Below are 18,296 nucleotides of genomic sequence, written 5' to 3' on the forward strand. Positions count from 1 at the left end.
TTGATTTGTTTGATACTAGGGCGCCCGGTGCGTCCGCCATCGAGCTGAGTTGGCGCCATCATTGAAACTAGCCGCCTTTCTGCAAATCAATGTGAACTTATAAATTTTCATGGGTATAGGTTACAAACGAGTATTGCAGAAAATAATATATTGATTGAATAAGTATTTACAGGTTTTTTCCCTTCGCAACAGACATGTCAAGTACGGTACACGTGTGGTGAAGATGAACCAACAATGTTGACCAATAAAAATCGGTAAACCAAACTAAGGCGCGTGATTGGCCAGTGATAATTGTTTTCACGTTTGCGGTAGGACAATTCATTTCGCTGTATATGGCCACAGTTTTGTGTTCAATGCAAACAAACGTAGCCTCGGAGTTCAGCTTGCACACCGAACTTTGGTTCGTCAATTGTGAGTTCACGACTTTCAAACTGCATATTCGAGCCATTTTAGGTCGCACGGGACTATTTGCCTTGCCATCGGTGTCTTGGAGGGGATGTTTCGCCAGTGGAACGAACTACTGCGTACACTACTCCGTTAACCCGGAATTCTGGCATGAGGGCAAGAGTAGCCTCCCGTGCCTTGCGTTCATAAGCGAGCCATATAGGCCACCAGAACACCGTATCGAGACGTACAATGGCTGAGTTCATGCAGCTGCACGTGGCCTTGAACGACAAACGTGTTGGCGCAATTTGAAGTCTACCGCGACACTGGTCAACATGTCGATGTTGGGCTTGATAGATACTCCTCCAAATACAATTGAGTGCTTGACCTGCCATAGACTTGTTCAAGCCGCTCTCTTCGATTGAAATGGTTCGACGAACGATGCCACACGCACACAAACGCCAATCGGCAACGACTTCCACAACCAACTTTGCTGGATGCAGTTGATAATATTAGTAGTAGCATTAGATGTGTCTCTGGTGCGAAGTGCTGGGGCAATTGCGCCGCAACTCCGCTAAGCAACTTGCGCGACAGCTTTGTGAACCATAGTACACTAGTACTACGAACTACGATATGTACTGAATTGAAGATTCTAATTCACGTGCAACCAATGAATTGTATCAATTTCGCACATTGGAATGTCCTCAACGAGATAAATTCCTCTAAATTGAGATTATTTTCTTGATGTCTGCATTCATTAGAATTTGTTTGCCACGAGTGTGGTGAATTCTTCTCGACACGCTATTTCAAACAAATAAACTACATGTACAAATTGGTACTGAAATAAGGAACTGATGTCAAATATTGTCTCGAAGTTTCGCAATTCGCCCACGAGAGTAAACCAGCCATCGATTCCATCGCGCCATTCCAACAAGTCGGAGTAGGAGACCTTGGACGTGGCGACCTTCTCATTTCATGCCTGGGTAGTCAAATGGAAGAACTCAAGGAACAAGTTGAGATATCTGCGCCTAATGAGGTTGAGACATCCACGACGGAAGTTGAAGACCGCCGCGGTGAAGCTCCGATTAAGCCCGAGTACGCATGTTATCCTCCATCCATGTACTCACATGACAGTCCACCAGGTTTCGCAGAGTTTTGGAGAAGAAAGAGTAATGATGTGGCCATTTGAACGCCCAATTTACCCTTTGTGTAGCGACAACGAAGAACGCGAACGGGGCACTTTCAAGAAGCGTCCACGGGACCCAACGGACGACCCGTCGACAATGCTATGCCGCGGTGTTGCGGCTGGAGAAGGGTGCTCGTTTGAAGACAAGTGCAAGTTCAGCCACGACGTCGCAGACTTCTTGAAGCGCCGTCCCAAAGACCTCGGGGACACGTGCCCGGTGTTCACCGCGAACGGATACTGTCGTTACGGCCTCAATTGTCGCTACGGCCTCTCGCACGTGGACGCGAACAATGTCAACTTGGGTACTCCAGCTGACTTGAAGGCCACCGAAGTCAACGACTTGAGCATGGAGAACCGCGACTTGTTGCGCAAAAGTACGTATCCATTCCGCGCCGTTGCGTCGACGTACAAGAAGAAGGGCGGCACTGCCAAGAAGTCCCGCGACTTCACGGTAATGAACAGATCATGTCACAAAATCTCTCGTGTGATAATGACACGTCAAAGGGATTCCTCCTGTGTCAATGCAAAAACGTCGCTCAGAGCACACATAGATTGACCCTGTCGACAACCCAAAGGTTCCCGACCACAAGCCCGTCGACTTTAAGGGAAAAGTGTACATTGGGCCGTTGACGACCGTGGGTAATTTGCCGTTTCGTCGGGTGCTCAAGCAGTGGGGTGCCGACATCACGTGCGGCGAGATGGCGATGACAACCAACTTGCTACAAGGCCAGGTAGGAAGCATCCAATGGTCCTGGTCAGCGTTTGATGGAGCGCGGTGGGAATGTAGCAATCGGAGTGGGCCCTCTTGCGCCGCCACGAGAGCGAAGACGTTTTTGGCGTGCAAATCGCTGGGGCGTATGGAGACCAGACGGCCCGCGTGTGCGAACTCATAACTCGCGAGGTACGCGTCATTGACTCATCACGCCACTGCAGCGAAGCTAACTCACACCGAACATGTAGACGTCTGTGGATTTTATCGATATCAACATGGGGTGTCCCATCGATCTCGGTCCGTCTCCCCTCTTGACGAAGTTCACACGTGTGATCGTTGCTGGTGCGCAGTGTGCAAGGCAGGTGCTGGCGCGGCCTTGATGAATCGCACCCCCAAATTGTGTGAAGTCGTCACGGGCGCGCTGAGCGGCATCGAAGCTGGCAGCTTTGGGCTGTCCACGCGACCGGGTCTCACTGTCAAGATGCGCACGGGGTGGTCAGACAAACAACCTTTGGCGCACAAGTTGGTGCCAAAGGTGCAATCGCTTCGTTCGAGCGCCGAGTTTATGAACCAAAGCGTCGTGCTCAACTACGCCATGCGCACCGACGTCCACGTCGATGCTCTCACTGTATGGCTCCACGCATGACGACTTTTGACTATTGGAGTAGATCCACGGCCGATCGCGGTTGCAGCGGTACTCCAAGAGCGCGGACTGGGTCTACGTTGAAGAATGTGCGAACGCTCGCGACGCTGGAGAACACCGCATGGCGCTCATCGGTGGCGGCGACGTGTTGTCGTACGAGGAGTTTCACGAGCACTTAGCGTCGGGGGTGCTGGATACATGCATGTTGGCGCGCGGCGCTCTCATCAAGGTAGGCGAGTTCTGTCGCGCTTTGAACGTATGGCATTTCTTGTCCATTAAGCGTTGCTATGGCAGCCGTGGTTGCCCACGGAGATTAAGGAACGCCGCCACTTTGATATTTCGGCGTCCGAGCGACTCGACTTGCTCAAAGACTTTGTCAAGTTCGGACTGGAGCATTGGGGCTCGGATCAAAAGGTAAGGTTGAACCGAGAAGCGTGTCGGGTTCGTTTGCATTTATGGCTGACAAGGGAATCAATCGCACCCGACGTTACCTGCTTGAGTGGCAGTCTTTCTTGTGTCGATACATCCCCGTTGGGATCCTGGAGAAGCTGCCCCAGCGCATCAACGAACGTCCGGGGCTCTACGTAAGTGGCGTCGTTGCTGCGGCTATGATGTACCTCATGCGGTTGGTAGTATGGTCGTAACGATCTGGAAACGCTCATGGCCAGCGATCAAGCAGTTGACTGGATCAAGATCTCCGAGATGCTGCTCGGTCCGGTGCCCGACGGTTTTCAGTTCGTGCCCAAGCACAAGGCGAATTCGTATGGTTAAAGTGGGAAACAAGACATCGCGAGTTGTGGATTCAATAGTCGTTGTTTCGGTGGCTGGGCATTTTTGTATCGGTCGATTGAAAATATACAGGACGCCGACGACGAACTTAGAACTCAGCCTCTTCGTCGTCATCGCTCTGCGGTGCATCCTGAGGATCCCGTTGATCCTCGTCGTCGTTCATGGGCAGTGCCATCGCTGCCACAGCTGCACGTCGTCGCGCTCGGGGGATAATGTTGCTCGTGTCCACCCCGATCAAGTCGTCCTGGTTTAACGTGACATGGTCGTCGTCGTCATTGTCATCATCGTCATCATCATCGTCGGCGTCGTCTTGCCTCTTTTGCTTCTTTCGAGAAGGTTTGTCGTCTTCTTCGTCGTCGTCTTCGTCTTCGTCGTCGTCATCTTCGTTCTCCTCGTCGTCATCGCCATCATCATCTTCGTCGCCTTCTTCGGCGTCTTCTTCGTCTTCCTCTTCCGACTCTTCATTACGTGAGCGCTTCTTCGCCTGGGCTTTGCTACCAGACGGCTTCGTCGCGTCAGCGGGGGTCGTGGATTCCTTGAACCGGCCCATGCTGATTTGGTGAATGTGTGGTTGCGTCCAACGCAATTTAAAACGGCCTTGTGTTTAGAAAATTGATTTCAAATATTATCATGCGATTTGTATGCACACGTCGTGAAACGAGAGTAAACTTTTAGCAGAATTTTATTGGTTGATACAGGACGAGTCGACCCACAAGATTGTTCGAAATGATTTTCTCAAATTGGACGAATAAAGACATTTGAAAAGTGTTATATCTTCACTTTGAGGCATTCAACCACAGTACTTGCTCGTGAAATCATCCAAACATTCCACAATGGGAGCTCCAAATATTGTTAACGTTTACGCAATTCCGCTTAACACGCCGCCAAATGCAATCGTTTCCAGCTGCTGACGTTGTCGAAGGTGCCCTTGGACTCGGTGCTTGAGGCGCATGTTAGTCTCTTGGGCTTCGAGGAGGTCAGCTTTCGATTTGAGGGCTTTTTCATATGCAGTAAACCCGTGGGCGACTTTTGATGCTTTCAGCATCTGTAGCTGGCGCTCGAGCACTTCGACGACCTGAGTGAGTTCGGCGATTTCGAGACGCTGTCGACTGTAATGTGTCAGTGGCGAGGCGACGTTCGGAGCCGACTGAAGTTCCATATTTCGCTGGCAATATCGAGCTTCCAGACCATCGTCACTGAGCAGCTTCCTCTTGATGGGGCGCGTTTTGCTTGGCGGAGTCATTAAGACCGCAGTGAAATCGCGAAGCTCTTCCACGCTGGGCTCGTCCGCGGGCGGGACGAGTTTGGCCACCCCGACTTGAGCGGCAGCACTCTCGTTACTCGTCGTGAAGAGACTGTTGAGTTCGTCTAGGTTGTTTGCATCACTTGCTCTAGGCCATGTGAATGCCATCTCGTTCAAGGCGTTGGCCGGCGACGACGTGATGAAGAAGACATCCGTGTCCGCTCCACACGGTGACGAGTCTTGCGCGTCACGCTCAAAGGCAGGAAGCGCATCCAAGTTGAGTTTGAATGCAGTTAGTTGTGTCGCGTCCATCGTGTGATGAAAGGAAAAGTGTTTGTAGGCGCGTCAACTCATTGCCGCAACGGCAAATATGACATAAGACAAAGGAGCATCATCGCCGGGACTGCACGTGGCATGTGGCACCATTTATAGAAGATTTGACGACGGTATTTTCGCATCCGAGGGGCAGAGAGCGCTGAAGAAGAAACCTGGCACGTGCGTTGAAATTTAGCCTCGCGGCTCTCCCCCAAAAGGCCAGCCAGATGGTGCGAAACCAATCGTGCCCCTTCAACGTGGCGGTTTCGTGGCAGTTCGGTAACCGTTTTATGTCAAAACCACTTGGCGATGAACAATAGAAGATTGGAAACCTGATGGCTGCTGGTTCGGCTGGAGTGAGAAATGATGAAAATGTCGGCAGCCTTTCTTGTGTTCGTGGTGACGACGCGAGAAAGTAGCGCATGGCCATGCAGCAACCTTTGATGGTGGGCTGGGACCCTGTGCTGGGATTGCAACATGGCTGCATCTGGCAGGCTTGTGGAAATCCCAGCGTCGTCTTCTGTGGCGATTCCATCGCAGAGACTCATAGTGTTTGTAAAGTTGGGGGTTGGACACATGGCATGGTCCTGTCGGTAGCTGCCGCGCAATGTTTTTCTCACACGTTTTATTCACCTTCACCCGCTCCATCTCTTGCACGAAAACACTGGGCCAATCATGCATTTGGTTGCTTCGAGACTCTATCGCAGCACATGGGCTGCTTCAGAGAGGACTTTGAACGGGAGACTCAGGACAATTGCGAATGGGCAAGTAGGCATCGAGTTTCCTTCAACTCATAGCATACGATCCACCTTGCATCATGGAGAGTGTGCACCAACATCTCCATGACCTCGCCATTCAAAACGTGGCGGTCCCAGGTACGGTATCAACGAGACATGCATCAATCAAGAGGCTCATGGGTGCCGAATATGTGGTTCACGTGTACTTCAAATTTGTCCGATTCAACTTCCCGCTGGAAAAATGCTTGTTCATGATGGAACTCTTGCCTTGTGGTCTGGAACTCGGCGACTCCAAATCACTAGGCTGTTTGAGCTCAATCACAGCATGCATTGGACCCCACCGCGGCTCTCCACTTGAAGTCGTCCTTTTGCCTTTTTTATTTTTTATTTTTACGAGAAACGCGTCAGCTCTGCTCGTGCCGTCCACTGCAAGAGCAGAGCGGATGTTACGTTGAGCTTGTGCTTGATGGGTGTCTTTTTTGTCGTCGCAAACTTGCTTCCCCCCTCTTTCCCCCTTACCTTCGCCTGCCGTCTTCTCCCCTTCTATATCATCGTTGCAAGCTCGGTATGTTGTCGAAGCGACAAAATCTACATCAGCAATCGACCGCACATCACACAGAGGGATGTTAGAACTCCTTCCATATACGAGTCCTGTCGTTTGGAGTATGTGACAACAACTGAAAGTTTCCTTCCGACGAAGGAAAGATCAATATCAAGGTAAAACACTCGCCATGGACAAATTCTCGCGCCGTCTTAACATTTCAGAGATGACCCTTGCGAGCAATCATCCACGAGGAAATGATGACGACTTCGGTCGGGGATGTCGCAATGTGGGTTGTGATCTGCGTTTTCTAGGAGCGGTAAGATGTTGGGCCAGCTCTGTGCTGTCTGTTCACGTGTTGTTGTATTCAGCATAGTCAAGCTCACCGAAATAGTTGCATTGCGAGAGACACACCTCCACCTGTGCTGCAGAGGTGGCTTGCGAGCGAAGTGCCGAGGCTTTTAAACCCTCAAATGCCACCGAACCATCGCGATTCATTCGTCAACTTATGCATTGGGGATGTTCATACCGCCACAACGTTGTATTCGGGCGGGACCTCGGAGGATGGTTGCTGCTCTTCCAGGTCGCGACGGTGTATTCCAGGCATAAACTCCAAAAGTTGAGATTTTTCATGAGTGAAGCACGTAGATATCGTCCTACATGGCTCATACCAAGCACACTCGTGGCCTAGAAGCGGTACTTCCTACGCGGCAGCTTCCACGCTTGACGGTGTCGAGGCAACCAGACCAACTGAAGAAGAATCTTGAGCTTCAATGGACATTTTCAAAGGTGGATATGCATACAAAACTTTTGATTGGTCGAATTTAAATATTCCATAATTGGGTTCCCATGCTTGTGATTGGTCAGACGAAGCGACACGCATCCGGATTCGGAGGTTGGTCACGAAGGCACGACAGGCAGATTGGACGGAAACCGTGCCGTCGACGAGGTCATTCCGTCTCGGGAACCATGAAGGACATTTCGATGCGGCAAAAGGTGCGCAGCGCACGGAAGGGCCGAAGTAAGAAGGGCGCAGAGATCTTTCACGAGCGCCGCAATGACTCGGTCCAGCAGACCCGTGACAAAAAGAAGCAGGCGCGAAAACGATTGCGCATGGTGCAAATTCAGCGCCATGTCGACAAGCACCTTGAGTACCTTCACGCGTACCCAATCGAGCAATACCACGTGCGTGCGCCAAAGCTGCGCATGTAGGCGACGCTTACGGTTACAATGACGATGCCGTAGGTTGTCAAGCGCCCGAAGGGGCCACTCAAACCAGAGGAATGGAAGTTGCGTGGCGCCGCACGGCCTGCCGCGCTTTTGGCTCGCATTGCCAATGGTGAGTGCGACGAGGATGGCAACGAATTCAAGGCACCCGAACCGACCAAAGACTTCTTTGAAGAAATGCGTGGACGATTTGCCGAGCACAAGGACACTTTGGAATACCTTCGGTACAACGACTGCTCCACCAACTCTAACAAACGATCGATTGCTGTGACGCCGAAGTAGACTGCGAAAAGACTTGGCGCTGGCCACGTGTGCGGCGGGCATGATTGACAACGGCATTGCGCACTTCGAAGAGTGCATTGAGCTTGATCCGACTGATGTCATTTGCGCCCGAGAAGGGTTGGTTTGTGCCCTCATCGACGAAGGCCGTGCCGACGAGGCGCGGGCCCTGATTGAGCGCTACGACAACGTGTCACCTGTGCTCGAGTACTGCCGCACGATCATTGAATACGTATCTTGGGAAGTTCTCGAAGAAGAAGGTTCATCCGAGGTAACACACCCTCGTCGCCATCTCCTCGCTTTAAATCGATCTCAAATGTCGCCGTCAAATGTTAGGATGTGGTGCAAGCGGCATTTACCAAGGCCTGGAACGGCAATCCGTTCATCGGGGTATTTATTGCCGGTCTCGATGCGTTCAACTCGGTCGTCGAGTACGTCGAAGACATTAAAAACCCTGGCGAGGGGTCGATCGAAGAAGCATTTGTTTACTGCGCCCACAACAGTACGTTTTATCTTTGCGTGACAGGTCGGTGACTGAATTCGGTTGCAGTTGGCGTCTGGCTCGATACAGTTGGCGCCCAAGCATGGATCCAAAAGGAAGTGGCCGCGCGAGGGATCCCCGACGCGACTGAATCGAACTGCGCGGACCCGATGTACCTTGGAATGTACACCACCGCTGTGGAAATGTACAAAGAAGAGTTGGAAGTGGAAGCGGCGGCCGCTGAAGGGGACGGCAACGAACACAATGACGAATAGCATGGTGCATGTGGACGATGGCTGCAGCTGTGGCTGGCAGCAGCAGCTTAGTCTGGCGCACGCAAGGGTTATATCAGTGGAATTGAATGCAGGGACTGCGTGATTGTTTGAATCGTGAATGCTTCGTCTGCTTTTACCGTTTGTGAGCACGGTGAGCTGCGAATTCCACGTCCCAGGAAGTGAACTTTCGGTCCTTTCAAGGAGATGTGCGTACGAGTTATAAATAGGAGATTCTTTCCGCACGCCATGGCGACAGGCACGACGGCTGGCGGCGGCGGGTCGTTTGCCACGCCACTCGACGACACGAATGGTGAAACGGACTGGCATGTTGCCTTGGCCGACTCTTGGCTTGTTGTCATGTAGCGCTCATGTATGCGTCCCGCATGCAGTATTTGCACGATGACGAGTCAAAGGATCGGACCCGGCCGGACACGCAGTTTATGTCGAGAAAGCAAGCGCACAAGCAAGGCGCGTACAGTGCGACTGGGAAAACGCTGGACCATCACCATGGCCACCACGGCCACCACTACAACCGCCGCATGAGCATCAAGCAGCGTAAGAACTTGGAGAGCATGAAGACAGCTCCAGACTCAGAGATACATAGAACCATCTCCCCACCACGACGTGGAAGCAAACTGGCAGCCCGTGTTCCAAGCAGGCTGCCACTTCTGGCAAAATGTCGTGACGGGTGAATGCATTGCCGACGAGGCAATGGGATGTTCACCATGCCCATTTCATGAACCGGAAGTGCACTGCGAATGGAACGGCGAAGTCGACGAGCAAGATGGGGACGTGACCCCGTTTCCGCCGTCGTTCCAGTTCCTCGATGCCGCGACTGCTCGTAAGACGACTTGGTCTCTTGTTGTGAAAGTGGCGGTGTTAACAGGGTTTGACCCCAGCCAAGGCAGCCAAGAACAAGAGCATCAACAAGTCAGTGCACCACATTGTCATGCGCAAGAGCGAGCGGTAGGCTGCGCAATGAGCGTTCTGAGGCATGAGGCGCGACTTCTCGCTCGACGAAAGTCCAGCACCGACGTATCATGTCTAAAAGCTGACACAAGTCGTCAAGTTCAGCCATGAACGCTGCCATGTTTTATAGGATATGGCAACTACTGGTGCTGCCTATTGAGTCGTGTGCAGGGGAATGTGTCAGGTTGTCAGCCGTCGACATCCTTTGTCGCAGGAATACGTCACATGTTACTCACATGGCGCTATAGACTCCTCGATCGACGGAGGGAGAAGAGGGGCTGGGCGAGAGCGCGCAGGAAGGCGATAGCGCATAGCCCATTCGCGCATTCTTCTTTATGAGATGCATGCACGGAGCCGACCTTGCCGTGGTCGCAGGCTGTTGCTCGCCGGAGTACTTCGGCGACCGTGGTGTTGAAGTACTGATACGTATCAAGAGGAGTGCGATATCCGGATACATTATTCGGATGATCGCGGAATCTTTCTCCCCACCGTCCAGAGACGAAAGCTCATTGTCGGATTGGGGAAACAAGTAGCATGCAGCACAGTCAGTCCGCTGTGACCCTTGGCGCGAACAAGGGGTCATGGGCCGATATCAAGAAGGAGGAAGGTATGCGCAAGCGGTCGAATACAGCGCAGAATCTGCAGTTTTACGGTAAGTTCATGGAGTGGGCGTGCCGAATGAGCGACACTGACGGCAACCTTTTCAGTCGAAGAGCAAAAACGATTGTATCATGAATTGCCGTTCATGGCGCTGCCGGGGATGCGACGACAGAGTTTTCAACGCGAACGAAGCTTTTCCAACATCAAGTCGAGGAGCTCATGGGGAAGTTTCACCAACTTGGTCGGACAATCCCAAGGCGAAGGCCAAGCGTTGTTGGGCGAGCCCCGCGGCGAACCGGGGTACACTGTCCCGCTCTTGCTCTCGTGCTGCGTCGCGCTTGTGAGTGCGTTCCAGTTTGGGTACAACATCGGCGTTACGGGGGCGTTGAACACCGACTTTATCTTCCCGGAAGCCGTCAAGTCGACGACGCAAAAGAACTTGGAATGGTCTATCGTCGTATCGATCTTTGCGATCGGCGGGCCGATCGGGTCGCTGGTCGCTGGTCAGATCAGTCAAACGTACGGACGCAAGAAGGCGCTGATCTTCGACTCGTTCTTGTTCATTTTGGCGGGTGGACTCATGGCGTTCGCCAACAACATTTACTGGCTCATGGCTGGCCGCTTCCTCGTTGGTTTTGCCGCCGGGACTGTCAGTGTCGTTGTGCCGCTCTACTTGGGTGAACTCGCCCCTCCCAACTTGCGAGGTTTGTTCTTCATCACGACACCTTGGGCTAGACTCTGACGGCGCTGCGAACTGTAGGGGCTTTGGGCACGGGGTACCAATTCGGTGTTGTCCTGGGTATCTTGGCAGCTGACGTTCTTGCGTTTGGCTTTTCCGATGTGAGCGATGGCTTCGCCCATCCCGGCTGGCGCTTCATGTTCGGCTTTACGGCCATCCCGGCCTTGCTTCAACTCGCGCTCGCGTCGTTCTTGACGGAGTCGCCACGTTGGTTGCTGACGCAAAACAAGCCCAAGGAGGCTGCTGGTACGAATCCTCTCGACTGATTGTCAACAAGTACTTACAACTTTTGTTGCTAAGAAATCTTGCGCCGTCTGCGTGGCACCGCCGACGTTTATGAAGAAATCGATAGCATTTGCTCTGCCAGCGACAACGAATCGTCCGACATGACGGTGTGGGAAGTGCTCTCGGGTACGTTTTAACCTGTCTGGGATTGTGAAGGCGTTGATGACGTCGGATGCGTAGACAAGAGCATTCGGTTCCCTCTGATTGTTGGCATTGCTCTGCAAATTGCACAACAATTGAGCGGGATCAACGCCGTGATGTTTTACGCCAACTCGTTCTTCAAGGGCGTGCACTTGGCCAACCCGTTGGTGGGGGCCACCTTGGTCGGTGCCATCAACGTCATCTCCACGGGGGTTGCCCTCGTCCTCATGGACACGGCCGGCCGGTACAGATTCGCATCAATTGTTGTGTGCACGCCCTCAAACGTGTCGCTGTAGGCGCCCGTTGCTTCTCTGGTCGTGCGGCGGTATGATTGTATCGTGCATCCTCTTGACGCTTGGACTGTGGCACATGCTCCCATACTACGACATGGTGAGCGTCGGCGGCGTCATGCTGTTTGTGTGGTTCTTTGAGATTGGTCTTGGTCCGATCCCTTGGCTCATCGTCGCAGAGATGTTCCCCGCCAAGCCGCGCCCGACCGCTATGTCGGTGGCGACCATGGTCAACTGGACGTTCAGCTTTGTCGTCGGGATTGCGTTCCCCACGATGCAGTCGTCGTTGCTCGAGAACACGTTCGTCCCGTTTGGCATTGTGCTCACGATCGCGTTTATCTTTGTGTACAAGTACGTGCCTGAAACCAAGGGCAAGACGCTCGAAGAAATCCAGCAAGACATGACCAAGATGTGACCAAGTACTGGATCGCCCCCCTGCAAAAGTGTGACGTTGTGCAAGGAACATTGTTTTCACCACTTTTGATGCGTTTTGTTTTCGTTCCGGTGGCAAATGACGAAGCCGTATGCCAACATGGATCGATCTCATCGGCCCTTCCATGTTGATATAGTGACCGCTCCACTTTGCTTGCAGATGAATTCATGTCTTGGTGAATCATCGCGGCTAGGCAAAGGTAGATTTCAGAACGACCGGAACACACTCGATACATCCTGCATTCGAGGCACCACCCCATGTGCAGTGGTTGCCGTCAAGAAGAGACTCCGCACATTGAATTGCAATCGTCGTTGGTGGAGTAGACGTCCGATTGAGCGCGTCATGCAGCGAAAGACGACGTGCTCAGCTGTGCCGCCCGTCCTGGAGAGTGCCATGTCTGAAGTTTACCGGCAAACTCAGCGTCCAGTGCATGCAGGATGCAGCCCAGTTCATCATATGCATATGATTTCGGAATGGAGAGTTGATGAATTTACCGTTTTGGATTGTCTATTCTTAGCTGGGTCACCGCATTAAAGACACCGTTGCCAAAGCGCGTGCCGAAGCTCTCATGCTGCGGCGAAAGGTCGATTGCGAGTATGCGAAGGGTCTCGTCCAAGCGTACGTGATGCTCGTGTCGCGACGGAAGTTCTAAGCTACCTACTCACGAGGCGAGTTTGTGGTGCAGGTATTTTGCGATTCTGACGCAAGGATGCGGCAACTCGAGCTGCAACAACTCTGTGTGTCGGTCCAACCCAGCTGCCCCAGTCCTGAGTCCCAACGACGCGGCCATCCAGAGTATTGTCTTGGCCGTAAAGTCCCCCGTGGCCATCTGCTTAAGCTTGCCTTCATCCACATCGTCCTTTCAACAGCCCAACGCACCACCTTCGTCGTCATCCTGTCTCGAACTCGAAGTGCCCGAGACTGACGACGACAATGACGATACCAAGCAAGCGGCGCCATCAACACCTCGGAAGCGCTTGACCACGGCTGTTCTACTAGACACGTCCATCAACGTGACACCTCTGCGCCAAGCGAGATCTGTGCCAAAGAAAGCCGTTGCGTCGTCTATGCTTGACAAGAACCTTCGGGCGTCCAGTCCGATGAAGCATCAACGCGCACTCGATGGACCGTGACCACAAAAACACGCATCGAAGACGAACATTCCTTAAAAGCTCATTTCTTTCTTGTCTAGACAAAACGTTCTTTTATACTTCTAGTCGGTTGGAATTCCATCCACTAGGAATATTAGCGACTTTTAGGGTATTGCTCAAGATCGTAGAAACTTTTTTCACGATCGTCCAAATTGGCCGTTCGTGAGGTATTTTTATTCCAAATCGCTCACCGGTGCATGATTGGCCAAAAATCTCATGTGCTTAAGCACTTCGGAAGTTAGTCCGTGGGGGGTTTAGTCCTCTCCATTCCAGAATTTCAGCGGCCCCCAGTAAACACCGACCGCACCCGCCGTCCACGACGCCACACCAAGCGCGACAGCCACCGAGCGGTAGGACCCAGCGACTTTCGATCTATACTCATGAACACCTGGCCCAACATGCCTCCTACTCAAGAGACTTTTAGCTAACCATGCTGCGATGTATGATTTGGAATAAAAATACCTCACGAACGGCCAACTTGGACGATCGTGAAAAATATTTCCACTCGTTGTACGATCTTGAGAACTACCCGAGTTTTTTACTACACGGAATTCTAAAATACGCAAGCATTCTCTACATAAATTAACCTTGGGCATCCACGGCAACAGGGAAATCCGCCGCCGCCGCGTTGTTGGGGACGTTCGTAGGAGCTGACGGCAAGGGACGCCAGGATGGAAACAAACTAAGGACAAGGCCGACTGCAAACGACTGGATGTCACGTAGCACGCCGCCGTCAGTAGCGATTGTCACGATGGGACGGCCGGGGGGGGCATTGGCGGCGGCCTCGTTCAGCTGATTAAACAGGTCTCCGTTGTTCTCACCATCCCCGGCTGGTGGTGCGCGATCAATGTGGGGGTTCCCTTTGAGGATGTCGTAGATTTTGAGCAGAATTCCAGTCATGAACCTAAGCCAATACGTTCAGCATCGTTTGTGCATTTGTTGTCGAAAGATCTTACAGGTACATGACAACGGCGAGACCGAGAAGCACATACGATCGCGGAGGCGGCAAGTCTTGGCCGATGATGTACACCATCACACACATTTTCAGTGCAAGGGTGATGTCCAAGAGGCTCAATACAGCACGAAGCGCTTGGAATCGAGGTGCGGCAGGTGCGGCATGGACATCTGCGCCACCGTTGGTGGCGGCAACAGTTGGAACCCTCAACGCAGCAAAGTGGAAAGTTGGGAATTGTGCGGGAGGTGGGGGGGTTACGCTGTATGTGCTGGGTATGTCGGGATTGAAGTGAATGCCGTGCATATGCTGGAACTGCTGAATGTGGCGCAGGTACTGGATTTGCATAGACAACATGAGCTCTTGTTGCGCCAAGTAATGCTGCAAATGCATGGTCTGCAAAGGCGAAACTTGAGGAGTTGAGTAGGATCCAGCGGCATGTGGAGGAGTCGCAGTCGGAGCTGGAGTTATCGGATCGTGTGGCTGGTTTGTATGGGGAGATGCCGGAACAAACACAGTCGGACCATACTGCGTAGAAGGTGTAGCTACTGGAGGAGGGGCAACTGGCGCCTGTGTTGGAGGTGCGGTAGCTGGCTGGGCAGCAGGTGTCGTTGTCGGTTTGTTGGGTTGACTCACCAACAAGTGAAACGTGTACGTTTCGTTCGGATCCATCTAATCAGGAAGTCGTGAGTGATGTCGGCATCTGCGGCACTAGCATGCTAGCGGTACCCTCTTGAGGACTTGAGCCAAACTCTGACCGTCGTCACATATTTTGCCTCCAAAGATCAACCGTTGGTGTTTCGGCAGAGCTGCGGACGGCAATTCCTGCTGGATGCGCTCTTTGACTTGCAAGATGGTACTGCTTCCTTCCATCTTGAGCTCTAAGGACAGGTTGCGCTCGTAGACGCTCTTCACGACTAGGGTCACGGGAGTCTCAGCTGTTGCCGCGTCACTCATCTATACGCCAAATTGGTCTCTTTTGTGGGACTCGAGTAGGTTTCTCTGGTACGCCCTGTGGAATCCCATACCAGCGGAATTCAAGAGCCTTGACTTGAATGCCACAACCGTCGTTAAAGCAAGGAATTTGAACCTTTTTCGTGACGATACAGACATTTGTTGTTATATGCAGGTACAAATATTTTTATATCGTCGGGACAAAACATACTAAATTATGCATGTGCATCGTTGCGCAATAAAACTATTTTCCGAGTATGACGTGGCAGTTTCAAACCTTCCACAGTCGATAGTCTCTATATTTAGATATTCAAAATCCATTGTGACAGTCATTTCTCCTTCCAGACTTCATCCTGACTGCTTCGCTGGCCTGTCCCAGGAGAATGCTTCGAGTTCGACTTAGAATTGTTCGGGTTGAGCCTTCCGCAAGAGAACTCTTGCAGTACTGTCAACCGTCACGACGCTCTGGACCTATACGAATACAGCCGCCCCGGACGGTCACGAAGGTCGTTGGGCACAGAACACGTTGATGGTTAGTTTCGCAAGCGATGACACTTTGACTTGTTCAACCAATCGAACACTTACAGATTTCAGGATAAAACAAACATTCCGTTACCTTCCGTGAATTTCCGTTTCACGGATGACTTTAGAAACCAACGAGACGCTCTAGTGGCGCCAAGGTGCGATGCGATGCTACGACGCGCGGTGCTCGATTGACGACTCAAGTAGGCATGCATTCGAAGGCGTCGGTACTACTGCAAGATCCATGGACTCGACGCGATGTCCTAGTTTGTGCCCCTACTCCGAGGGAACCAACATGTATGTAGAGATCCCTCTCCACTGGATTGATTTGGAAGTTCATTCAACGTGACGAACGGTTTAGGTCGTGCATGTGGAATCAAGTACGCTCGTGGCGGCTGCATTGTATGCTGGACCGGATGGACTCAATGGTGTGTTTGCATAGGATTGACACTGTTCGAGTTGGAGTTATCTTGAATCACCAAGACGGACATATACTGATGCAATGGTTTCACCTCAATTGCATCGACGCCCCCAAGAACCTGCTTGCCTCCGATATTGAGGGACTGAATGACAGCGAGATGAAGCCATATCGTGCGGCTGTGTTCGAATGGCTCAGTAAGCTACCAAAGAAGCCCTCGCCCCCTGTCGTTCCGCTGGTGCGAATTCCACAACCAGTTTCGACAACTCCATCACAGGCAAATGAGAGATCAAGTCGTGTTCCGCGGTGTCGACCCACCTCGTCATCGGGTTTGACCCATTTGCGGAAGCCACCTCTGGCCCCGCCTCGTCCTGCGGAATCGAAGCCGATTCCTACGGGAATAATTCACCCGCCACAACTTTGCAAACCCGCTCATCCACCCCCGCTGCCAAAAAGAGATGCATTCGGCCACGTCGACGGTATCGTGGAAGCCATGCAGTCATGTCTGGCGGACAAGACGTACTCAAGCACCATGATGATGTCATAACCAAAATCTTGTGCGATGGCGAGGGGAAGGCAGCTAATTTATCGATCTATTTACCTGTCGAGTTCAGGCTAAAGGAACAAATTTCCTTGGTGGTGAACGACACATGGGATTCACTCCACTGCAACCAGCACCACCACTAGTCTGACCAGGTCAATGCCATCGATCTCTGGGAATCATGATGGCTGCTCTGCTGTGAGGAGCAGTCTCCACCTCATGCTCGACCACCTTTCGCTTCAATCTAAGCTTCATCTTGGCGTGCATGAAAGCACTCTGGCGACGAAATGGAAAGGCGTGCTCGTGACATTTGTCCGACAAACCACGACATGAACAGGTTCATGCTACCACCGAACAGACAAACAGCCTGAATCCCAATCGACACACTTCAAATGGTCGGCAATGTTACGCCCATAAAGATGCACGGCATATCACAACTCTTGTAGGCGCGAAATGCACCGGATTCTCCTGAGCTATAGGAACAACATGAACGCCTTAGCGTGGAAAGGTAGCAATTCTTTCAACGTGGTGAGGGATGTTTGAACTTTCGGGGACTCACGTAGTGTAGTGATTTGTGCACTGACGACGAGGGTTGACAGCGAGTGTGCTTAGCACTCTTTATTCTATCTAGTACGTTGTGAACACGAGGAATCTCGTTTCGCCCCCTCTGAGGTCCTCTTGATATCCGGGGCCGGCTGCCGTCTTAGGCCTCCGCTGATCATGCCCAGGTTAGTTCGGCCAGAAAAGGAAAACGCACCCGGGCTTGTACTGGAGATAAGAGCAGGAACGTGGATTGTGTTGAGGACACATGAAGGAATGCATGGACGGCTTAATGCGTTACGGGCTTCATGGGGGGGGCTCGTAATGTATCGCTTTGACTTTGTTCCTTGACGTTGTCAGGAACTTCCCCGATAATGGCGCTATTAGGGAATACATCAATTCCTAGAATAACACCATGGCAATGTACTGACATATTGTCGCCGCGAACAATAAAGAGCCCGAGGTTTTCGATCTGCACGTCGTCGGTCATAGAGTACACGCGCTCAAAACTGTTGTCGAGGATGACGTTGATGCACTGGTCGTATCCTTTGAGCACACCCTATCCAATCCACAATCCATTGGCATCAGCATGGACGCGTTTTCGAATGGTAAAACTGTCGGACAATGATGTTGCGGCCGTCGTTTGTCGTCACGGACACCATGTCTATAGCCACATAGACAGATCAGTCCTCAAACATTGGATCGCATCAGCATGCACGCTCGTACGATTCACGAGTTCATGGAGGAAGGTTGCCATGCTCAGCCAAGCTCCACACAACAAGTGCGAGAACTTATATCCGGACGACGGATACGCAGAGAGTTATCCGTAGAGCGTGGGCTGAAGTTGTGTTTCGAGCTGCAACAAAACTGGCCCGAGGAATGCGCCGGATTCCTTCCGAGATGCAAGAAGCACTGTGCGGGAGAATAAGAGTGCAAGGACAAAGAGTAG

General features: G+C 52.1%; 9 protein-coding genes across 11 annotated transcripts; 5 read left to right on the top strand and 4 right to left on the bottom strand.

Moving 5' to 3' along the window:
- Positions 1-1,238: 1,238 nt before the first annotated feature.
- H310_04596 (hypothetical protein) lies at positions 1,239-3,696 on the top strand (the record flags this gene model as incomplete). The annotated part of the gene is made up of 12 exons (XM_008869007.1): positions 1,239-1,324; positions 1,372-1,479; positions 1,527-1,553; positions 1,598-2,021; positions 2,122-2,301; positions 2,358-2,471; positions 2,531-2,579; positions 2,633-2,910; positions 2,951-3,154; positions 3,220-3,339; positions 3,393-3,509; positions 3,559-3,696. The coding sequence occupies 12 exons, from the start codon at positions 1,239-1,241 to the stop codon at positions 3,694-3,696; spliced, it is 1,845 nt and encodes a 614-aa protein (XP_008867229.1).
- Positions 3,697-3,802: 106 nt separating this feature from the next.
- Positions 3,803-4,264, bottom strand: H310_04597 (hypothetical protein; the record flags this gene model as incomplete). Its single annotated transcript, XM_008869008.1, has 1 exon — positions 3,803-4,264. The coding sequence occupies one exon, from the start codon at positions 4,262-4,264 to the stop codon at positions 3,803-3,805; it is 462 nt and encodes a 153-aa protein (XP_008867230.1).
- A 162-nt stretch (positions 4,265-4,426) lies between these two features.
- H310_04598 (hypothetical protein) lies at positions 4,427-5,499 on the bottom strand. The gene has a single exon (XM_008869009.1). The coding sequence runs from the start codon at positions 5,267-5,269 to the stop codon at positions 4,574-4,576; it is 696 nt and encodes a 231-aa protein (XP_008867231.1). The 5' UTR covers positions 5,270-5,499; the 3' UTR covers positions 4,427-4,573.
- A 1,952-nt stretch (positions 5,500-7,451) lies between these two features.
- On the top strand, positions 7,452-8,981 carry H310_04599 (hypothetical protein). Its single transcript, XM_008869010.1, has 5 exons — positions 7,452-7,735; positions 7,796-8,001; positions 8,060-8,327; positions 8,393-8,558; positions 8,607-8,981. Exons 1-5 carry the CDS (start codon positions 7,520-7,522, stop codon positions 8,810-8,812), a joined length of 1,062 nt encoding a protein of 353 aa, XP_008867232.1. The 5' UTR covers positions 7,452-7,519; the 3' UTR covers positions 8,813-8,981.
- Positions 8,982-9,041: 60 nt separating this feature from the next.
- On the top strand, positions 9,042-9,947 carry H310_04600. Of its 2 annotated transcripts, XM_008869012.1 has the most exons (4): positions 9,042-9,122; positions 9,176-9,367; positions 9,417-9,653; positions 9,712-9,947. In XM_008869012.1, the coding sequence occupies exons 1-4, from the start codon at positions 9,059-9,061 to the stop codon at positions 9,780-9,782; spliced, it is 564 nt and encodes a 187-aa protein (XP_008867234.1). In that variant the 5' UTR covers positions 9,042-9,058; the 3' UTR covers positions 9,783-9,947. The 2 variants fall into 2 exon arrangements, with proteins under 2 accessions (XP_008867234.1, XP_008867233.1); XM_008869011.1 differs by having other exon boundaries at positions 9,417-9,947.
- A 326-nt stretch (positions 9,948-10,273) lies between these two features.
- Positions 10,274-12,732, top strand: H310_04601. Of its 2 annotated transcripts, XM_008869013.1 has the most exons (6): positions 10,274-10,433; positions 10,489-11,085; positions 11,142-11,366; positions 11,421-11,531; positions 11,586-11,790; positions 11,843-12,732. In XM_008869013.1, the coding sequence occupies exons 1-6, from the start codon at positions 10,316-10,318 to the stop codon at positions 12,249-12,251; spliced, it is 1,665 nt and encodes a 554-aa protein (XP_008867235.1). In that variant the 5' UTR covers positions 10,274-10,315; the 3' UTR covers positions 12,252-12,732. The 2 variants fall into 2 exon arrangements, with proteins under 2 accessions (XP_008867235.1, XP_008867236.1); XM_008869014.1 differs by having other exon boundaries at positions 11,586-12,732.
- A 49-nt stretch (positions 12,733-12,781) lies between these two features.
- Positions 12,782-13,464, top strand: H310_04602 (hypothetical protein). Its single transcript, XM_008869015.1, has 2 exons — positions 12,782-12,887; positions 12,955-13,464. Exons 1-2 carry the CDS (start codon positions 12,838-12,840, stop codon positions 13,400-13,402), a joined length of 498 nt encoding a protein of 165 aa, XP_008867237.1. The 5' UTR covers positions 12,782-12,837; the 3' UTR covers positions 13,403-13,464.
- A 389-nt stretch (positions 13,465-13,853) lies between these two features.
- H310_04603 (hypothetical protein) lies at positions 13,854-15,365 on the bottom strand. The gene is made up of 3 exons (XM_008869016.1): positions 15,102-15,365; positions 14,377-15,044; positions 13,854-14,324 (listed from the first exon to the last, which is right to left on the bottom strand). Exons 1-3 carry the CDS (start codon positions 15,327-15,329, stop codon positions 14,003-14,005), a joined length of 1,218 nt encoding a protein of 405 aa, XP_008867238.1. The 5' UTR covers positions 15,330-15,365; the 3' UTR covers positions 13,854-14,002.
- Positions 15,366-17,307: 1,942 nt separating this feature from the next.
- On the bottom strand, positions 17,308-18,284 carry H310_04604 (hypothetical protein). Its single transcript, XM_008869017.1, has 5 exons — positions 18,074-18,284; positions 17,971-18,011; positions 17,779-17,906; positions 17,565-17,727; positions 17,308-17,521 (listed from the first exon to the last, which is right to left on the bottom strand). Exons 1-4 carry the CDS (start codon positions 18,102-18,104, stop codon positions 17,637-17,639), a joined length of 291 nt encoding a protein of 96 aa, XP_008867239.1. The 5' UTR covers positions 18,105-18,284; the 3' UTR covers positions 17,308-17,521; positions 17,565-17,636.
- Between the last annotated feature and the right edge of the window lie 12 nt (positions 18,285-18,296).

The sequence above is a fragment of the Aphanomyces invadans genome (genome assembly GCF_000520115.1).
Source record: "Aphanomyces invadans strain NJM9701 unplaced genomic scaffold supercont1.7, whole genome shotgun sequence".
NCBI lineage: Eukaryota > Oomycota > Saprolegniomycetes > Saprolegniales > Verrucalvaceae > Aphanomyces > Aphanomyces invadans.